Raw genomic sequence first — 23,247 nt, 5'->3', positions numbered from 1 at the left:
CATTATGCTCCAAAACTTCTTTTTGTGTTGCAGAAAACACTGGTCAATAGTCATTGCAAGAAATTTAAATGGATTAAATTCTGGACGTTAAAATTCTAAGTAGCATTGATAATTCACGTTTGGTACTTTGATATTTCAAACATTATCACCTTGAAGCTCTTTTTCCCAAAAGAAAATAATTGTCACACAGAAGAGTAGCTGTGTGTGAAACCTCAATGTCCTTACAAAAAGCTGTGCAGGAAACTCCAACTTCCCATCTATTCCACTTATACTTTTTAACTCTGACCTAAAATACAGAACTTAGAGAGTCTGTCCTTCAAGCATCGAACTTTAGAGAGTTTCTAAACCACTTCTGCTTAGACTGTGAGCAAACAAAAAAATACTGTTGAGTCTTCTGCTTTACTGGGACTGTTCTCTAGAAACAGAACTGAAAACACTGGATCATAACACATCGTCTTCTGGATGGACAGTCCAGCAATATCAGTCAAATATGAACCAGAGCTGAGCTGCTGACTGGTGAAGAGCTTTTTATAGGTTTATGAAATCTCTGCCTTCCTTTAGCTATCCTGATTTAGTAATTTGTTTTTAATGATCAGATTTCAGTGTTTAGAAATACTTCAATGGCATTTGGAGATAGCAGTCAGCTGTTTTTTATAGTGACAGGTAAAAGTGACAGGTATAACAACTCAAGCTTTATTAGAAATATTCACTCAGGTATATAAATTTCTCATAACAACTCAACTAATTAATTACATTTTATTTTAGGTATTCACTGGGATATTCACAGCTGAAATGGTACTAAAGATAATTGCCATGGACCCTTATTATTATTTCCAAGAAGGCTGGAATATTTTTGATGGTATTATCGTTAGCCTTAGTTTAATGGAGCTTGGTCTTGCAAATGTTGAAGGATTATCTGTTCTTCGGTCATTCAGATTGGTAAATACCTTGATAATTAAATACATGCATGCTATTGTCTTTAAAAAAAAAAGAAACAAAAGTGCTGATTTCTGTAACAATTGCCAGCATTATAAAGGTATATACTTATATGGCTCACACTATTTTTCATATATACCTAATTTGCAAGCCATTTTTGGTAAGTACAACTTTAAGGTGTTTGTCAGTTGATGTCCTTTGATATGTTTTGGTATTAAATTATCCTATTGATATCCTTTGCCAGCATAAGGATAAATGCTACCTGTTTGAGAATTCTGTAAATCTTTATTACACTGATTTCATCAAGATTCATCCAAGCTGAATATCTCTGAAAATATACATACTTACACCAGTGTAAAGAATCATAACACTTTTAGTCTTTTCATTGTGAACATTACTGTTTGTTACACATAAAGCCCCTAAGCAGATCCTCTCTTCACATTTATTTCAATGGGGGCCGAGAATAAACACTTAGTAAGTCCATTGCATGTAACAGAGTCAATATGAGTAAAGTCAGACTTAAGCACGACGCTTGAATTGAAATATTGAGCTTCTACTAGAAGTATCTTTTTATAGCAGTTAGCATCATACAGAAGCTAATTTATAGGTATGTTTACTGGAGGCACAGCATTCATGATTTAGACGTCTATATTACTAATACTTATCACATTACTTGAAAAACTAGGTTAATTCTTAATATAGAGAGCAGAAAGTAGTGGCTTAGCTTGTGACTTAGTTTATTAGGACCAGTTGAAATGGTACCCAACTTGATATACCACAGTTTGGTTACTGAATATTATTTTTAAGTTAATGTTTATGATTTGAATGAGCATCACAATACCAGCACAAAATTGCTGCTTAAAAAAATTGTTCTCTAAGCCTGGAAGACCTTATGTAGCACTGAGGGAAACATGGAACCAAACCAGAAAAGAGGGTGTAGTGAAGGTGATGAAAAGAGTAAAACTTCTAAAATGTCTTTAAGAATTGTTCAGTCATCGTCTGTAAGTGGGTGTTTAGAAATCTTAAAATCAAATGTGGTACAAATTAGTTGTTTTTTTTTTTTCCTATGTACATCACTAAGATGAAATGCTGAAGACAACAGTTTAGGCAAATACTCCATTCTCCCTCCTTTCTCTTAAAATAATAAGGCTCTCCTACTGAAGAACAAATTAATCTGCTGAACCACTTGAACCTAGCTTCTGTTTCATGGCTAACACTATTTATTCCTGTGCGGTTTTGTTTTTCAGTTGCGAGTTTTCAAATTGGCAAAATCTTGGCCAACTCTGAATATGCTGATTAAGATTATTGGCAACTCAGTGGGGGCTCTGGGGAACCTGACCCTGGTGCTGGCCATCATTGTGTTCATTTTCGCTGTGGTTGGGATGCAGCTGTTTGGGAAAAGCTACAAGGAATGTGTCTGCAAGATCTCCAGTGACTGTGAACTTCCACGCTGGCACATGCACGACTTTTTCCACTCTTTCCTGATTGTATTCCGAGTGCTGTGTGGAGAATGGATAGAAACAATGTGGGACTGCATGGAGGTTGCAGGCCAAACCATGTGCCTTATTGTTTTCATGCTGGTCATGGTGATTGGAAACCTTGTGGTACGTGATGAATGCTTTTTAGCGTTAACTCTAATGCAAAACTGCACATAAGTTATACAACTAGGCAATGAGAATGTCATAATTCTGTTTATAATTAAAAAATAAATCTGAATGTGCTAGATTTTGGATAAAAACATAAGATGATTTTGTTTTCCCCCTTTTTACTCATTTTCATACACTGGAGTACTCTCACTATGGGTTCAAGAGTTTAGGAATATACCAAAATGTCAAATCAAACAACCTAACATTGGAGTGCTGCAGCTATTTTAGAGGTGCTGTTTAAATCCAAACGTCTTCCTAACTGCTCTTGAAATAATAAAGCTTATGCTGCATCAGCTTTTGGGCAGCTGCATGCTCAGAGGAAAAAAATCTTTCTTACACCCATGAAAGCTGATTCCAGCACTAATACTTCTGACTTAATAAAGTATAATATATCTGTTCTTATATAGAATCTCTTGAATGTAAGTACTGAACTTTTGGGCCTGTTTAGGTATAAAAAAAAGAAAGCAAAATACAGAGTGACTGGATGTCTATACTAAAAATATGTTTGAAAGCTTCTAACTCAAAATGATAGAAGAAACCTTTATAGAAAAATTTTAATTCAAGCCAACAAGTTAAAACGCCTAAGGTTCAATTAGTAAGTATTGAATTGGTGAGAACTTCTTAGAAATCAGGATTGTAACTGGAATGCGCCATTTACACTTTAAAGTGTCATTTACTGTTAATCCCTGCAGTTAATTCTGATATGCCTGAAAACTGTATTTCATTACCTGTCAAAATGATTTTCCTTTAGTGATACATTTTAACACAATTTAATTTTTTATAAAACAGAATTCAAAATATTCTTATCCTAGTTATCTACATGACCTTGCAATCTTGATATTATATCAGCAGAAACGTGCAGCAGAGCCCCAGACACTTACTTATGATCAGTAACCTGCTCTACTATTCTTTTAGAATCATAGAATTATTTAAATTAGAAAAGATATTTAAAATCATTAAGTCCAACTGTTAACTTGGCACTGCTTAGTCCACCACTTCTTACATGTGTGTATTTACTCTACAGCTGTATTTTCTCATCTTTTAGGTATTGAACCTATTTCTGGCCTTGCTGCTGAGCTCATTTAGTTCAGACAACCTTGCTGCTACCGATGATGATAATGAAATGAACAATCTCCAGATTGCTGTGGCAAGGATACAGAAGGGAATAGATTATGTTAAAAAAAAGATACAGGAGTTCATCCAAAAAGCCTTCATTAGAAAGCAGAAAGCTTTAGAGGAAATCAAAGCACTTGAAGAGCTAAACAACAAGAAAGGCAGCTGCATTTCCAATCATACTGCTGTTGAAATAAACAAAGATATGAATTATCTTAAAGATGGGAATGGAACCACCAGTGGTGTAGGAACAGGCAGCAGTGTGGAAAAATGCGTAATCGATGAAAATGATTACATGTCATTCATAAACAACCCAGGTCTCACTGTGACAGTGCCCATTGCAGTTGGAGAATCAGATTTTGAAAATTTAAATACAGAAGAATTTAGCAGTGAGTCTGATATGGAAGAAAGCAAACAGGTAGGATTTTCTTAATCTTAACAATTGCACTGCTATGTATTTATATGTTTAGAATTGTTTAAAAACTGTCTTATCCCATATAAATATATTTTATATTTTAGTATTTAATGTAATGATAATTGTAAAAAAAAATACCCTGTTGATGGTACACTAGTGGATCCTTAGAGTTTACATTTTTAATACTCTGTTTATTAGCATTTGGCAGATGTATAACTTTAAATATGATTGTTTCTTTAACAACTTTGTGAGGTTTTTAGGACTAGCGCACATTTTATAATGCATTCTTTCTGTAGTACCTATAATGCGATCAGGATTTACGGAATCAGGATTTATGGAATTGTAGAAGGCTAAAGAAAAATTAAATATATACATCTTTGCATACTCAATGAAATGTAAGTGGAGAAAAAAATTATGTAGAGAGATTAGTTCTAAAAATGAACGCTAAGACATCATAAATCAGTGATGTATTCTGGGTTATCTAAAAAGTTTTGTGAGTAATATTCTTACAGATTTTGGGTTCATAGATTATGGCTGGCTGAATTGAAGTAATCCAGATACCAAGCAATGTCATGGTAAAGCAGCATCTCAAAAGATCCTGGAGAGCAGAATAATCTTGTAATATAGATGCATCTGGAAACAGTTTACTGGAAAGCCATATGCTGTAATTATTGTGCAAAGAGAAAGAAGTTGGTCTAAAAATCAGAAGCCATGTGGCTCAAAATGTAGGGGGCTCAAATACCAGAAGTGATCATGAACAGGTTGTAATGGTGCTCAAGGAAAACTCTGTATGTTCGAATAATGATCAATGACAATCTAATGAATGCATCAGATTTAGCTAATGTAGGGTTTAGCTAATAAATGCATATAGCAGAATATAATTATATTCAATGCCATTAGAAATGTAGGACCTGTGAGGTTTAAGGGATAAGGACCATTGGTAAATGTTTTCAATTAGATGAGAAGCTATGATGTTATGTGATTAACTCATTAATACAAAAGGATTTGTTTACCATAAAGAAAGCTCTTCTATTAAGAAGCCCTGTGTTCATGACTCTATCACAGCTGTAGAGCTGCCATATTTGCAAATCATAGAATAGTTAGGGATGGGACGGACCTTAAGATCATCTAGTTCCAACCCCCCTGCCATGGGCAGGGACACCTCTCGCTAAACCATGCTACCCAAAATAATGCTGTGTTCCTCAGCAACAGCAAGCTACATCACATAACATTAATGGATAACTGTAATCCAGTTAATCATAGTATGTTTGGGTTTGTCGTGGGTTTTTTTTGCTAAAGAACATAAAGAAACATCTAAAGCGTGTGTTTACTTGCAGCTGCAAAGGAGGTTATTCTGCATAACATTTGTGAGATTAAGAGCAAGATATTCTATCAAACATCAGACTGAATTGCTCGGTTATGAGACGAATATTTTTAATGCAGATATATAAGACAGTATAGCAGTAGTGCTTTTACATGACAACGTAAGAATATTAGAGACACAGGAAGTGTAAAGTGATATAATTTATGTGATCAACTAGTATAGAAAAAGAAAAGTTTTCAGAATGACTTTGGGTCTGAAAATTAAGTATTTTTCACATAAGCTGTTCTAATAAAAGTTGTCTTTTCCATTAGCAAAAGACTTAGCAAAGACTTCCAAGTATTTTCATATATTCTGATGTTTGTTAAAATGACATTTTACTAACTTTTTTCTGCTTTCCTTCTGGGTATTTTTGGTAAATACAGTGATGAGTTCCTTCCAGGTAACTCCATCTTACGAAGTTACATGCCTACACACTTCCAGAATATGTTACTTTAAAAAGTGTTTGTAATATGCATTAGGAAGTTGGTATGCTTATAAACTGTACAGATGCTAAATGTGCAGTTACGTGGCATGTCAGCCTCAGCAGCAGAGCTGGCTTGGGAAGTTCCCGTTCACACCTGGCTCCTCTTCCTCTGGCAGTCTTTACCAGTTTCACTGATGCAGTGCTTGTGGGTCTGTTCTATCAGGCATGTCACTGGAGGGGTGCAAATTAAATAACATCATCCCGTAGGTGTTGTTTACTTCTTCTTTAAGAGAGACTGAATGATTCAGTTTATGGCGTGTTGCTATCTATTCTATCAGAACAGCTGAAGGCAAACCAAAATGCAATGCAAAGGCAGAAACTCCTCTGCTTTTCAAGTGAATATATGATGTAAATACATCCTAAGAAAATGCAGTAAAATCCCTTGCTGTCCTGAGAAGTTCTGAATTATACCAGTTTCAAGGTGACTTCACAAGTGAATTTCTCTGTTCATTCTCATCTTCGCTCAATTCAGACATACTTTTTTCTTCTAAGGCCATCCTGAAGTTTCAGGACCATAATGAATCAAAAGGGATTTTGCCTTGTTTTACAGATTTTAGCTGTATATGTATGTCTTCAGGAAGAGAAACCAAATTCAAAAGTCTCTATAAGGAATTTGAAAGTGAAAATTTCAGGTGACTGTAGGAAATCTGCCAGTAAGTGATGGATGGTGTTTATCTTAAGAACTTGTACAGAAATTGTCAATGGGTATAGGATAAACTTAGGACTTACGTGGAGCCTCAAGGTTTCTGTAGACTGTAATAATCACTACCATTGTGAAGCAGGAGCAGTAGTGCTTCCTGAAAGTTCTACTCACACACAGCTGTTTAGCATTTAATTGTTTGGCAGGTATTTGTACGGTTCAAGTGTGGATGTTGTGAATGGTATGTAATAAGACAGGAATTTATTACCAGTACCCTGAAAATTGTTAATTCTATGTTACTTACAATTTCTGTTCTGGTTTCCTTAATTCATTCCTTCTGGATTATTTTTAGGAGAAAGATTGTATGCTCTTTTTTTTTAAGTGTGTGTATAAAAATCCACTTTGATAATATAAGAACAAATGTTCCGGTGTGTGATGGGAATTTGCGAAGATTCCCAATCTTCTCCTACCAAGTCAACAGTACTGTTGAATCTTTTGCTGCCTCCTGATTGTCTTTTGAGGAGTATATTGGTGCAATGTTTACATTACCTCTCTAGAACAGCTCACCATCATTTACTTTATTTTCCCTCTCAAGGGGTACCACCGAGACAACATTTCTGCTAGGAGAAAGCCTAGTCTTCAAAAGAAAGGGTAAGAGATGAGGCAGGTATTTCCCTGGCTTAACTGTGGCAGTACTTAGCACTTACAATACCCTGAGGAGGTATCCTCTTTAATAACTTTTTATTTAACAACAGAGTTGTTGGAAACTAGATCTTCACAGGAACTGTAAAATGGCCCATTTTTTGGTGTCTTACTGACTGTCACTAATGCTAAGAGCAGAATGATTATTTAAAGTCTGTCAGCAATAACAGGTCACGCTAGAGCTGAGGCAGAGGCTGTGTGCCCGTGAGGAATATGCCAAGAGCAGGGCATATTCCTCAATGAGGAATGTTCCAAGAGCAAGGCGATAGAGCAGGAGAGTGAGGAACAAATTGTAATTTTTCTTAGTCCCCGTCTTCCTTCATGAAAACACTTCCTAATTAATTTGCTAGTTAGTAACTTGCCAAATCTGCTCCAGAATTTACTCTGGAGCCTGATTGCATGTTTCAGACCAAAAGAAGATCTTTCTCATATGTATCACTAGAAATTCTGGGAAGTCTCCATTCGGGTGAAACAGAACAGTAACATTTATTAGATTTCTAAGTTACCCATTGCTTTATAATAATAGTTGGCAGAAAGTACCTGAAAGAAGCAAACATTTAATTGATACTTTGAAGGAGGATATTTTTAGTACCTGCTACAGAAAACAGAGGTGATGCCCGGTGAAATAACCATCAGAAATAACTGATTTCTGCTCTGAAAATAAGATACTCAAGATACTTAACTATGTAGATAGTAAGAAAATTAGAAGTAACTAAAGAGGATAATTTGATGGTTTTAAATTTAGTATTGGGGCTGCTGTTTCTATTATAAAGCATGACTGCTAGTCAGTGAAATCAATAGACTCTGTTAATCTTACCAAACATAAAACTCCTCTACTTGTATTTCTGTACCACTTAAACAACTCCTCATTCTACCTGAATCACAATTTTATGAATACGGTTTGGATTTCAACATGGGAAAGTTATTTCAAAGATATTCATCAGTTCTGGAAAGCTTATTTCACAGCTAAAGAAATACATACACCTACAGGCCTCTATCATTCAGAATTTCAAAAGCCTTTGTATCTACAGTATATGTACAGTAAGTACAAATTCAGACTGGAGAAGTAAGACTGCTCAATTAACTTCTGAAATTGCAACTGGTGCTTTTAATAACATTAAAAATATCCTTCATCACCTAATCCACTGAATTTTCAAAACAAGGAATAAGTTCAGTTTTCAGATTGGCATCACTAGTGATATTGTGACTAGGTGAAGACAGGAACATACTTACTGCATTCCCCAAAGTTAAGCATTGTCATTGGGCTTCAATAAATTTCTTAGCCAAACCATGCCCTGCAGTGATTTGATCAGTTTGTTGGGTGATTTTTTTATCGCATTTCTTTTAAAATATCCAACAATCTAAATTTCTATTTTCTGTAACTGACCAATTCTGTAATGGTGTCTTCAGAAGCCACAGATTCTTTAAGTTATGGACTAGCTGTGGATACTTAATGAATGAGACCACATCTCTGGACACACTGATGGGCCTCCATCCAGACACCAATCCAATCCTCTTCTGAGAATTAGAGAGAGATTACAGACTTGGAAGTATATAGCATACTAAATCTAAACTTATGCAATATGATACTTCATGACATTCCATTTAAACAGAAATTATGGAGATTTCTTTTCATTCAGACCCAGAAATTTTATCACTATTATTAGGGGATGAAGGAGGCATGGGAAAACATACATCTTCAGTGTATTTTTCTTACTGCATGTACATTTTTTTCAAATAAAAGACATAATCACATAGTCACTTAAATGAAGACTAGAACATTAAACAAAAAAAAAACCCTTAAAATTTTATTAATATGCATTAAGTACTATATAAATACTGGAATACTTTCCAAATCCTCTAACCATGTCTTTATTAATTGAATTAATTCTATTTTTATTTATGAATCACCATTTCAGAGTGTGGTTTATTAGGTCTAGCTTCTGCATTTCTTATTTCTCTAAAATAAACAAGTTCTGTAGAAAAAGTTTGTTGAACATTTCAGGTGGTATGTATTTCCCTTTTTACCAACTGATCATAAAATATTTAATAATTGTTTTAATTGTGTTAAAGCCATGTTTTAATTAGAGATTCCAAAAAGAGGAAAACTAGAGATCCTGTGTCTTGAACTTCACTACCTACCATTCTTACTTCTCACAGGGGTAAAACCAAGCTGGAGCAATCAAGAATGCAGCTCTGGTGCTTTTTAACCAGGTAGAGCAACGTGTCACCACTTTCACACAGGTTACCTAAGCAAGTTATACATATATATGTATATATATATATAATCACTTTATAATGGATTTTGACTGGCCTGCATGCTATTCAGCTATGTACCTTCCCTATCCATTGCAAGACAGTACAAACATGCACAGCTGCTCTCTGCTGAGTCATGAGACTCACATCACAGCATGGTCAGGTGGGACTGGCAACCCCAACATACATTTTTTAACCTGCTAATGATTTTTCTGAATATTTTAATACAGTCTTTAGAAATAAGTGCATGGTCTACAGGTTTTGAAGTATGGATCATAACAGTACTGGAATGTTATACATTAAAGAGGCAAAAGAAAAAGGGAGCATGCGTAGTTTTTTTTTAAAAAAAAACAGCCCTTTTTGATTCAGCCCTTATAAATGTAAATATGTAAGGAAATGTTTTAAGTGATTTTTATAATGATTACTGCCACAACTTCAGCTCCTTCATGAATAATATTTAAACTATTGCAGTAGCTACTTGCATACACATTATACTGTTATACTTTTAAATCTACGATGCACTGTAAAGCAAATCTTAAAAATGCTACAAACTACATTTTATATTCATTTGGTCAGTGCATATCTTGAGTTTTATGAACTGTAAGCAAAGTAAACAGTTTCATAATTGCTAAAATTATACTTAGCAAATAATCCCCCTTAAAAATCTATCAAAGAAAAGCATTTTACAAATTTTACAAAGCATTTTAAACTCCTTCATAAACAGTGGTGTTCCATGATAGCAGTCTGTGACTGAGTCGGAGGACTTCACTTGGTGTAGATTAGAAAGACTATGGAATAGCCAGCATAATTTTTTATAAAATTCCATGTATATTAACCCTAGGTTTTGGGGATTTTTGGTTTTGTTTTTGATTTTTTAATCATAGTCAAGTATAATTTCCATGATGCGTAACTGGCAGAGCTTTTAGGAACAGGGACACCAAATATTGCATGAAACTAAGGAGGCCAAACTATCCTAGTGAAACTAGGAGTCAAAATTTTGTTGGGATTGAGATTTCAGTCCTACAGCAAAATTCAAAGCTGTTTCCTTCAGGCAGAGTCTCGCCGGCTTCAAAAGGATAACGAAATAGTTCATTTTGTACTATTGATTATAGTTTAGTATGATCTACTTATACTGTACTGAATATAAATTTTCCAGAGATGCTAAAAGAAATTAATATTGATGTTTATTCTGAAAATTCTCAGATTTTACTGATTAAATTTTAAACCAAGACATGCTTTGAACATGGAAATAGATTTTTAAAGTGGCTTCCTTAATATTATATAGAAGTCAAATATCATAACATCTGAGATTGAAAGTCAGTTTAGAATCACTTTGGAATCATTGATCCCCATTATTTTATATTTTGTCACTCAATTACAGTGCAGCTTCCAAGACTCAAAGGATAAAACCACATGACTGAATTACTAAAGGCAATTTGTAATGGCTGAATCCCTTTATTTTATTGTCACTTGAATCATGAAGCCGTTTGTAAAGCTTACAATTTTAGTATCCTGCTCTTGCTCTTATTGAATCTAGAATAAAATCAAATGAGAGCAAGACCAGGCCTTAGGTGAATGCATTTTCCTGTAAATGGGCACATTAACATGCTGTTGGTCAAAGCTTGTTTTAATGATCGAAGCTAAAAGAGATGCACTGCTCTGAAAGGACAGAATGGAGGCTGATTATACATATATTAACCAAGTATTTGGGTTGGTGATGAAGCTTTTGTTTGGTTGTTTTTTTGTTGTTTTTTTTTTTTTAATATCCTATGAAATAATATTTATATACAATACCATTTTCAGAAAAAAAAAAAAAACCCAAACAAAAAATCCCACAGAGGTAGTCTTATTTTCTGTTTTATTTTTGTGCGTGATTTCCACAGTACTGCTCAGGCTTCTGCTGTAGTCAAGCATGTTGTTTTGCTGATTCAGGCCTTGAGAATGCTGCATCATAAGCAATTGCTTTCAATTGTATCCTTGTAGAGGAAAATGTAATATCACTGAAGTTGCAAATAAGTATTTATAGGGCATGGCATGTTCAAGGGGCTGATAATCACATTTATGAGGTGAAAAGAAGACTGCGTTAATCCATGATGTATACTGAGTTTCCAATTAGCCTTATTGGTTTTATTGCCAGAAAAAAAAAACATCATTAAAGTCACCTTATTTAAAATGTAATGATTCTTTTCTAATATTGGGTCTTGAAGCAAAGAGGAGTTTTACTAACTTAATGAGTTTCGTTTTTATAATATGGTTCTTTAAAATTATGTGGAAAAAAATGAATAGAACAATTTATGTCAAAAAAAAAGTAATGAGAATTATAGCAGGTTTTGTCTGCAGTGACTATAAACTGCACTTCTATCACTTTTTTTTTAGCAACTATGCTGACAGGACTACCTGCAACAGAGTTTACATGGGAAGATGCAGTTAAAAAATTGACTGCCTTTTAATTCTGTAATTGGCATTCATATAGATTAATAATTGATGCCTACTATGAACTTCTATCCTGCTACTATTAAGTCAGTAATTGATTTAATGATGATGGATCAGGCCATAAATCAGTTTTAATTTTCCTAAATTGAATGTGACAGATTCTTATTTTCACAATATTTGGTTTTTATTTAATGAAGAAACTGCCTATAATTTCAGTGACAAGTTTAAGACTTGTATTTCTTTGTATTACAATGATATATAACAATGAAGTTCATTCACAAATCTTATTTCCTTTATAAAAGACAGCCTTATGTGTGTATAATAAGGTGGTGTGCTAATAATGCTTAATACAGTGTACATTAATGTGTATTTTGGTCTGTAAATGTAATACAGAAAGCAAAGTTTAAAATACTCTCACAATGGGAAGTACATGATATTTTATTTCAGACTTATTGATCTCCATGACCAGTAATAAAATGATGCCATTTAGAGGCAATATAGCTGTAATTATTTTACTTACATAAGTTTTGGAAATTACAGAGGAAGATCATAATGAAAAAGAAAACATGATATTTTTTTACAAGTTTACTAAGCAAAAATTAACCAACATTAAAATCTCAATGTTTTTATCCAAATCTTTTCACATTTGTCAGCACAATTTTCCATGTGTGACGGATCACAATATTTAGGAAGAGAAAGAATGTTTTTCAAACTCATACCTGTGTGCTTGTCAGAAATCTTTTATATTATTATGCAACAAGTCCTTTGGTTTTGGTCACAATGCAGTAACAGCCATGCAGCCTGAGTGTGAGTGACCCTGTAATGACTCCATTTACACATGTTCATGAAGGGCAGCTTCTTGAAACTTAACCCTGAAATTATTCATCACCCAATATTAACACTTTTAAAAATTTCATTCATGTCATGTAAGAGCTGAATATGAGGAAAGAATTGCTTACTAATCTATATGAAGATATATGTGCTATTTACCAAAATTCTGGCAGAAAAAAAGCCCTTAGTTCCTGACGCATTTTCCTGAAGGGACTGAAGAGTTAAATAAGTAGTTTTAACTTGTAGAAGTGTCTCTGAAGAAGGGAATACATGGAAATGCCTCTATAAAGGGTTATTCTTTATTACTTGTTGCAAAACCAGTCAAATCATCTGAGCAGTATTTCTTTCTATATATTCTAAAAAGGTCACTATTTTGAAAACTAAATGTGAAAAGTAACTTGTAATAAGCATTCCCTCAAAAAAATTTTATTGAAAGCTCTTCATATAGGTAAAAGGGCATGACCAGATCTGCTTAGGTGAAACCATAAATCTAGTCTGCGACCAAATGCCCTTTTGTTACATCAATGCCTGTACGATTTGAACTATTTAGTTAGAGATGCCTTCTCCATCCCCCTCAAAATTCCTGCGTATTACTGCTACATGGTATAAACCGGAAATATTCCACTGATGTGGTTGTGTTTTTTTTTTAATGTTGCTTTCTGATTACAAGACTTATTTCACAGTAAAAGACAATGTAGTTTGGATGGAAGCGATTAAGGACACGCAGTATTGACAACTGAATACAACTTACAACTCTATGATTATTGAATTAGTTGTATGCATCTTTGGCAAGTTTGTCCTTTCAAAATATGCTTTCTTAAAAGGACAAAATTATGGGCAGTCTTGCATGTCTGATAAACAGCTTGACCTGATCCAAATTTCAATGTACTTGGTAAAAAGTTACACCTAATTTCAGTTGCTTTATCTAACTAAGGTTTTACCGTAGTAAGGAATGTGTTTGTGTTACTGAACACAAAAGAAGTAGAATAACAGAAAAATTCATGATGGAAAGGACCTGAGGAAAGGACCTCAGGGGTCTCTCAGTATTCACAGAAGACTGGAATGCAAAGATGGTATTTAGGATCTGGTAATTTGTGCTTTCTGAAAAAATTATATTGTGCAGAAATTTGCCATTAAATGCCATTAAATTTACAAATTTTTAATCCAGATATGGTGTGTGTTTATGAAAACACCATCTGTAGAGGACACGAAGATATATGTGGAGCTTTCTGTTAGTTCATTTCGCTGGGAAAATTAAGACACGTTTTCAGTGTAATCCAGTAAAATGAAATAACTCGAGAGTGTGGTACATGCAAGCTCTCCAGTTTTAATACTACTGAGAATACTTCAGAAGTTTTATACGTGGACCAGGTTAGTAGACAAGTTATATTTAATTGTTCCCTATGAGAAGATAAACTGGGAAGCAGAACTATACAATGCACATGTCATTACTATGCTTTTACTTATGGTGATGCACAATTTATAAGTATAAATTTAGCGTCCTTCAAAAGTCAGACTAGCATGATTTGATTCAATATAATTTTTTACAGAATATGTATCTAATGAGAAAAAATTGTTCTGTGGAACTTTATTTGCAGAAACTAAATGCCTCCAGTTCATCAGAAGGCAGCACGGTTGATATTGCTCCTCCTGGAGAGGGCGAGCAAGCAGAAATTGAAAGTGAAGAAGCTCTTGAACCAGAAGCCTGTTTTACAGAAGGTTGTACAATAACTGTGCTTTAAGAGATGTATTAGTAAAATGGCATTATTACTAGGCATATTTAAGTTCTTGGGACTTTCAAATCTGGTGGACCTTCATGACCTTAACAATCAAAAGAAAATAACCTAGAATGGTGCAAATCACGAAAATCAAAACACAGTTTCCCTAGGCTTTGAGTAACTTTATCTGCCTGGCCACTGTGTACATCTTGTAACTAAGAAACTTTATTAACTTTTCTACTTTTAAAACACTTTACACTGATTTGGAAGGGCCCCTGAAATTTGGAAAAAATTAATCTTTGTGATAGTCCATCAACAAATGGAACAGTTTACATGCCAAAACTCAAAAGTATCAGTGGGTTTATTTTGATTGTTTACTTATACTGTATGTTCACTATTGTCTGGTTTCCCTTCAAATTACTTATCTAAATTCCAATATTCAGCATCCTATAAAGAGGATTCCAGTGTTTAATTTAGAAAACTATTATAAAATTTGTTAATGCTTCTAACCATGTCGATACCCCAGTAAATACTGACTTTGAAACAATTTGCTTTTGGATCTTAATGTCTCATAATCTAATGCAGGTTGTGTGAAGAAATTTCCATGTTGTCAAGTAAGTATAGAGGATGGCAAAGGAAAAATTTGGTGGAACCTTAGAAAAACCTGCTACAGCATAGTTGAGCACAACTGGTTTGAGACTTTCATTGTCTTCATGATTCTCCTCAGCAGTGGCGCACTAGTAAGTAGAAAAAAAATTGCAGATGCTGAAATATTTAGATATCTCTTTAGAAGCAACAGCAAAATTCAGATTTGCTTTAGAAAGACTTGTTTTACTTGGAGCTGGATAAAACTACCTGCATTCCATCGTTTCAGCATGGAATTAAACTTGGCCCAAACTTGAAAAATTTGTCAACTTTCACATGCACTTTTTTAGTGATACTTTTGATTTACCGTTGTAAAGCTGGCAAAGTTTCATTTAAGCCAGCATAGCTACTCAAGATTTAAATTGCCTGCGAATTTTCATCAAGAGATTTGAGTACAAGCGATCATTGTAAACTGAATATATAGCTATATTTTAAGTTCTTAATTCCTTCTAGGCTCAGCCACTTCTTGGAATCTGATAATGAAAGACCATACAAAAAAAAAAAAAAGAAATAATTACTTCATTCAGTTCTCTTTTGGAGGCAGAAGATAGGGAAGACTGTGACAACAAATTAAACCTAACAACCTCTTTCCACCAAGATTTACATTACCCACCTCTCCAGCTTCACTTAACATTCACTACAGTACCAAAGTGTACATTCTAGCAAATATATTGCTCTTTAGTTTGTCTGCTAGACGTAAGTTTGATTGATGGAGGATAGAAATTTAATCTACCCAATTGCTTTCTAGAATGGAATGTACATATCTGGAACAGATTTTGTATAAGAATGGGGGCATTTGTGTATGTGAAATTTTCTTAATACCACATTGGATGAAAATTTGTGCTTTGAGTTTATTTCGTCATTCATTAGTAAAACATTATATATATATATATATCTAACTTAAGACAGGGCAAATTGCTCCAATTTGTAGTGTGGTTAAAGATGGGAAATATGAAGAAGAACAAGGGGATAAAATAGCTTATTTTTATCATGTGTATTCTGTGAAACATTAGTAATCTGTGAATATATTTTTTTCATAGGCTTTTGAAGATATATACATTGAACAGCGCAAAACTATCAAGACCATGCTGGAATATGCTGACAAAGTTTTTACTTATATTTTCATTTTAGAAATGCTTTTAAAATGGGTAGCGTATGGTTTTCAAATATATTTTACTAATGCTTGGTGCTGGCTGGACTTCCTGATTGTTGATGTAAGTACACAGACTTTAATATTGTAAAATTTAGTGTAGTTAAGTCCTTTATGTTGTAAAGCTCTTTACTACCAAGCAGTCTTATAAGCAGTCTTACTGCCTTAGTAATAGCCTACAATGATCTGTATGTATTATTTAAAGTAGATTTACATGCCAGAAGGAAAAGGATGGCTGGCCATCAGCTTGTTCATTCCTCATGGTTAATAATTTCGTACCCAGGGTGTATCAAACTTGAGATTTTATGAGGACAAAACCTAATTTTGAAACATGATATTTTTAATGAACTCTGGTCATTCTACCTTATTCCTTAGCAAATAAGTCACCATACTGTGAAAGTTTCTTCTTACAAACACTGCAACTTTGCAAGTGAAACAATACATTTGGTCCAGATTTCATCTGATTTCTCAGTACTTTGTCCCACAAAACTATTCTGTTATCATTTTCAGTAAAACAGAAACACAGTGGCTATCTGGTCTAAAAATTAATTAGCTTTAAGGGGCTGCCAATCTGCGATAGTAAAAACAGCTGTGACTTGGCAGGGTTTATACCAGAAGAGAATACAAGGTTTCTTGGCTGCTTTCCCAGCTGTGATACACTTCTGTGCAAAGGCCTTGCTTAGGGATCAAAGCTGGTTTTACTCCCAGAATATTTTGGTCTCTTGCCTTCACACATTATGTGACCCAGTTCATTAGCTACACATGTCCACAGTGTGGAACTGAGAGATGGCATTTCAGGGCAATAGTGCCTTTATTTCTGCCCAAGCTACTATGTTAATTGGGAAGTTTGTATAAATCCCAGTTCCATAAATACTCATTTGTTAAAAATATATAAATGTATCAGATTTTTGACTCACAGAGAGAAAAACACCTGTTTAGATTGGCCCATAACTCAAAATGGAAGACCTCAGCTTTTTAAACTGCCCAAGTTAGTTTTGTTATACTGTTTATCTCAGTTCTGAAGACCTACACTGGAACAGTTTCCTTAAGAGGATGTTAATGCAGAAGAGATGCTCCTCTCCAAGATGATGTTAAGACTGTTTTCAGATAAACTACAACTCATGTTTTAATTATTCTTTTAGTAACATAAAGCTAAACAGATTATTCTAAGACATGCTCCATTTAATAATGGTTTAGCCTTAGAGATGCTGTTACCTGAGCAGGTTCTCAGAATTATTAAAAACATCACTGTAAGTAAAGCAGCTTATTTTGCTAACTTCTTACCCATAATTTTTAATTTTATAAATAAAATCATGACTAAATGAGATTGGACCCTTCTACTTTTGAAGCATTATATTGTGTTCCAGAAAGTGGTAAAAAATGTGCCTAAGGCTAATGCAGCATTTCCCTCAACACCAACAGGCAGTACTTAAAAAGTTATTGTCATTTTATTTTTCTAGAGAAAAGCAGAGAATCTACACTGCTTTAACAGGCAGTTTGAACAGGTGTGATTCAGTGGCATGCTCCTAGTGAGAACACCAGTGAGCCCTTCTTCATTAGAAGTGACTCAAGTTAATCAAATTGTTTAATTCCATCCTCTAAAATTATTCAAGATTAAACACTGATAGTCCTTCATGGCTTTGACCTTTAATATCTTATATACCTAACTCCCTCATTGTGAGAAATAGCCATAGTTGCTCTCTGTGATTTTGACCAAATTAGTTTTAATAATTACACAAAGCAATGGCAATTTTCAGCTCTGTCAGTTTACAGCCATGACAGATGACTCTTGGTACATCTGGCTACCTCAGTTTTTAACCTTATCATGCCATCTCTCAGCCCCACTGCTATGCTAGAACCAACAATATCTGCAGCAAGGAGCAGATATTTGCATGGAGTGCCTTATCTACCCAAAATCACAATCTGGTAAATTAGTTTAGTGGTTTAAGTGAAGAGACTGAATTTTGGTCAAGCAGCTGACAGGCAGGGACATACTCACTTTTTTAGGGGAGACTAATTCTGGCAGAGATATCCAGTAAAGGCTTGAGACAGCAATATCATAACACAGTACAACTAGATGCTATAGAACATGTCATCTTGTGCCTTGGTTTTTGCTCTTACTCCTTTTTCTAGAAGCCATCTGTCATAAGTTTATTATGTCTAGGTTTTGATGTACAGCTGTAATGAGCCTAAGTTGTCTTTGCCACATACAAACCTAGGAGATGGGATACCAGGGAAGGAGATAAAGAATCTGGGAAGACCCAATGAGTTTGTCAGTTATCAAATTTGTTTGTGTAGATTTCTGATAGGATATGTAAACTTAGATAGTGTTAAGTGGATATAGTTTATGCTGTGTATTTTTAAATTTTATAAGCTAGTCCTACATTTTGGTATAGACACTTTATTTCTAAATTATTATGTTAATAAATTGTACTTGAATGAAACAGAAATAATATTTAAAACAAAACATGTTTGTCAAATACTGTGGGGCAGTAATGAATGTATAAGTGGAAGGAAAACTTTGACCTTCCTGAAATTGCTGATGCCTGAGAAAATTCCAGTGGGTACAATTTTTGAACATTTAAATGTAGCAAGAAACCCCTCCAATTTGGCTTATTGTACAGTACATGAAAATTGGTCGTGTCAGTGGCTTATATAATATTTCTTCATATAGCTAAAAACATTTCATGCTTTTTTGTTAAAACAGTTAATTTAATTCAGCCATGCTCTTGACCTTTTTATTAGTTTTTTTGAATAAATAACTCAGCAGCAACATTCTGGAAAACATCAGGGTCACATTATACTAATACGCTAAATGCTGTATGCACAGAGTAAGGGGCAACTACTGCCTCGACAACTTCATAATCAAAATAAGGAGAAATAAGATGAGCATATTGATGTGTTGGGGGACCAGATACAGAAAGAGATGTCACTTTGTCTTCCTAGATAGTCTTATATGACTTTATGTGTATCCTAACATTGTAAAAGCATGCCAAAAATGCTTACCTGGAAAACCAATAATACAGTGTCTATCTTTCAAAAAACAAGAAAAAGCATTAACTTCTCAATAGAAAGAAAAATCTTTAGTTCGTTTTTTTTTTGTTTGGTTAGATGTTTTTGTTGTTTTGGTTTGTTTGTTTTTTTTTTCGGGGGGGGGGGGGGTGCGTTGTGGTTTGTTTATTATTTTCCTCCTACATCTTGCAGTTTGTTTTTATTCCTAGTTAAGTGTAATACCTAAACACTTAAACTACATGAAAGGTATAATAAGCAGTGTTGGAACTGAGGAGCTCTAATCAAATCACATATATAAGCTACCTCACCAAGTAGCACAGAATTCATATGGAGTAAAAAGTTTAGGCTTAAATAGAAATAAAGTCAATGTGGAGTGTATGACTGATGGTCTGGCTTGGATGACAACCCTAACTGAAGATCTTGAGCAGGGGTAATTATGACTGCTAATTTTCAAAACATTTTTTGCAAAATTAGAAGATCCATACACAAAAATGTGAACATCTGACACTCCAGTTTTAGGAGATGAACGTAAAAATTTGAGTTCCTTTTAATTTTTTAAAATTACTGTATCTGCATGCATTTTAATCCATAAAATGTGCTGTCTTCACACCAAAGGTAAAGATCTTCTACTAAATGTCTGGGTGTCTTGTTGATGTGAGTGAATCACAATGAACATTCTATTAATAATACTTAGAATTTAATGTCTTGTTATCTCTGGAATATATTAAAAATTGATTTAAAAAAACCCTCTCTGATTGTAGAATCACAGGGCAAATAAATTGTATTAATGACAATTATTAATATCAATGACAGTAATTAATGTAATGGCCAAAACAGTAATGTTATCTCTTGCAAGTGAACAGACGAGTTACAGGCTACAGAAAGTCAATAAGATTTTCTTCTTAATATGCTTGTAAATCATAGCAAGTTCCTTTAAACTTTTCCATTATGGCAATAAGCCTTTCCTTTGATAAAAAGAATTACATCCTTACATGTAATCCAGTTGAAAGTTACAGTGATCTGAATTCCCTAAAACACAATTTTTGTTAGACTAATATACATAGCATCATTGTAATGAATAATTGATTTTTATCTGCTGTCAGATTGTCCTTTTGAGACATGACTTTGTAACATGTGTGTTTCTGATTCATTAGGGACTGTAGTGACAGGACAAGGGGTAACGGGTTCAAACTTAAACAGGGGAAGTTTAGATAGGATATAAAGAAGAAGTTGTTTACTGTAAGGGTGGTGAGGCACCGAAATGGGTTGCCCAGGGAGGTTGTGAGTGCTCCATCCCTGGCAGTGTTCAAGGCCAGGTTGGACAAAGCCTTAAGTAACATGGTTTAGTGTGAGGTGTCCCTGCCCATGGCAGGGGGGTTGGAACTAGATGATCTTAAGGTTCTTTCCAACCCTAACTATTCTATGATTCTATGATTCACCTGATTGTTCTTTACTGATACAAGTAACATAGGAAACTAATTTTTCATCTAATGGGCAAAATCTTACCACCATTATCAGCAAATACCTATTTCTGTTAAATGAATTACTTGAGAAACCCTCTAGACTCAGGTATTTTGCAATGAATATTTGAAGGATTTTTCTCAAGAACTGACACATGTTCATTTATGCTTCTGGTGGTAGAACTGAATAAAATAATTAGGGTGTATTTCCCTACTTCTGTCTGCAAAACTGCTCAAAATAAATTAAATTAAATTGAAATAAATTTAAACACTGTTTAAAATACAATTCTATTTGAGAAGCAAATTAATTGCTCTTTCCTAAAGTAGATTAGCTTGTAATAAAATCCCAGTAACATGAACAGGAGCTCACTACTGTTGTTGATAACAAAGAACTTATTTTTATAATGCCAGCATCTGTTAACATATATCCTGTAATATTTCCCTATATTTATAAGGGAAGAAAAAAAAAAAAGATTTGTCAGGCAAGTGAGAAAGTAAATGTTCTGTCAACATATATTTCATAGATACCCTGGCTTTTGTTGCTATGAACTCAGTAACTTAGTATTTATAACAAAAGCTAATTAACCAGTACATTATTTATCATAGTATTAGTGATTATAGATATTAATAATATTTTCAGTAGTTAATAAACTATCCTAATGTATTCAGAATTTTAAACTGCTTGAAAGGTTGAACCTTAATGAAGTTACTGAAAGTATGGCTATTTTGTCTTTAAGTACTACTGAAAATTATATTCTTCACCAACAGTGAGCTTCCATCTGTCTGTTAAATCCTACTTAGCTATAACAGGCATTTAATAGCATATATTCCTTTTGTATGACCTGTTGACCTTCCAGCAAGTATGAAAATAGTGGGATTTGGCCTCCAATATCACTATAAGCAAGAATGGTGTCACTGTTGATATTTCTGTTGATTGAACCTGTATTTTTTTTAAACTAAACAGTGTAGAACAAATTTCATAATATTTTTTCTGTGTTTTTTACAGGTCTCATTGGTTAGTTTAATAGCCAATGCTTTGGGCTATTCTGAACTTGGTGCCATTAAATCGCTTCGGACGTTACGAGCTTTAAGACCTTTAAGAGCCTTGTCACGATTTGAAGGAATGAGGGTGAGACAAAATGAATGAGTCAGAATGAATACATGCATACAAAAAGTAATGTAGAAGTTTGACACTCATGCCTTCTGCAAAGAACTCCAGAATGGGAATGCATGCAAAAATGTATGGAAAAAAGCCTCCCAACATGTCCTTGTACACAATATGTGTACAGCTTACATTCAGAGATGAGAGTCTGAGCTCATTAAATTTGCCTGCTGACTGTTGCATAGTTGTGTTTTCCATTGATTTGTAGATCTCTATAGAAAAGTAAAAAGACATGAGAAATTTTAGAACAGAGGGTTGGAGGTTTTTCCTCCAGTTTAGCTGGGAACTTTATGTTACACGTTTGTGTACCTCACTTCTATTCTCTGCCAGCTTGTCAGCAGTTTAGGTGGAACAGGATTAGCTGGAAAACAAAACAAAATAAAGTGAAGCAAAGCAAAACAAAAAAAAACAGAAGGTGAAGAAAGTGACAACAGTGACACACCAGAAACTGTAGCCTTCCTGCGGCTCCCTGTCTACCTGCCTGGGAAAAAAAAAAAATCCCATAATAAATGCTGTAGTATTAGGGAAAGGTTCTCTGATAACTGTGAGGTTGGAAGTACAGAAAAGGAGAGATGGGAAATAATTTTCCCAGCTAGTGTCCTTTACTTCATATGAATGCATATGTTGCCATCTTACCTCTCCTCCTACATAGTTTAAATCCTTCCTGTTGAGGAAATTATTATCTTCATATTCTGCCAATCTGACAAAAAAAAAACACAACCCCCCCCAACTATTGCAAGCTGTCTGCTGAACATGCAGGCTATGCTATTTCCTGGAAAAAATTGATGCATAAAATATTAATATGGTAATGTTACTAAGAAATTTATTTTTAATCTTTCACCTCAAAACACCCAGATGCTGCAATACAAATTTACAGTTTGGTCATGGGTCTCAAGTTTCCAAAGAAGTAGTGTGGTTCCAGTTTGGGTTGAGGCTGAGATATTCTAGATGTGGCCACAGTAGCCAGTGTAGGGGGTGATTTGCATTGCAAACAACACATAAGTCTCTGTCTAATAAATGGGCAAAACCTCTATTGATATTAGACTACTTCCAGTCAAATTTGTATACTGAAAAATACTGTTGTTTTCAAAACAATACACAAAAAAAAGTACTGCAGCCTCTACTGATTTGGGAGGAAATTATCATCTGATTATCTGCAGCTTTCTTTTAGTTCAGTCACAAGAAGTAAGAGGGATTTCATCTATCTTTTACCGCCCTTGCCCTTATAGATCAGCTCAACTGTATTAAATGCAACCAATTAAAAAAAGAAATGTAAGAGCA

General features: G+C 34.2%; 1 protein-coding gene across 7 annotated transcripts in view; it reads left to right on the top strand.

The window, feature by feature from the left end:
- LOC133268709 (sodium channel protein type 2 subunit alpha-like) overlaps positions 1 to 23,247 on the top strand; it is a 75,652-nt gene that overhangs the window by 40,370 nt on the left and 12,035 nt on the right. For all 7 annotated transcript variants that reach the window (XM_061452270.1, XM_061452251.1, XM_061452260.1 and 4 more), the window contains 7 exons: positions 766 to 939; positions 2,184 to 2,540; positions 3,628 to 4,113; positions 14,418 to 14,538; positions 15,123 to 15,277; positions 16,223 to 16,396; positions 21,811 to 21,933. In XM_061452270.1, the coding sequence (XP_061308254.1) occupies positions 766 to 939; positions 2,184 to 2,540; positions 3,628 to 4,113; positions 14,418 to 14,538; positions 15,123 to 15,277; positions 16,223 to 16,396; positions 21,811 to 21,933 (1,590 nt within the window). The remainder of the gene's footprint in view (positions 1 to 765; positions 940 to 2,183; positions 2,541 to 3,627; positions 4,114 to 14,417; positions 14,539 to 15,122; positions 15,278 to 16,222; positions 16,397 to 21,810; positions 21,934 to 23,247) is intronic.

Source organism: Pezoporus flaviventris, unplaced genomic scaffold, assembly GCF_033815535.1.
Source record: "Pezoporus flaviventris isolate CSIRO_AGI_PZ_B2104156 unplaced genomic scaffold, CSIRO_AGI_Pfla_v1 ptg000001l, whole genome shotgun sequence".
Classification (NCBI taxonomy): Eukaryota; Metazoa; Chordata; class Aves; order Psittaciformes; family Psittacidae; genus Pezoporus; species Pezoporus flaviventris.
The sequence above is the reverse complement of the archived record's forward strand: the minus strand, read 5'-3'. Positions and strand labels throughout refer to the sequence as shown.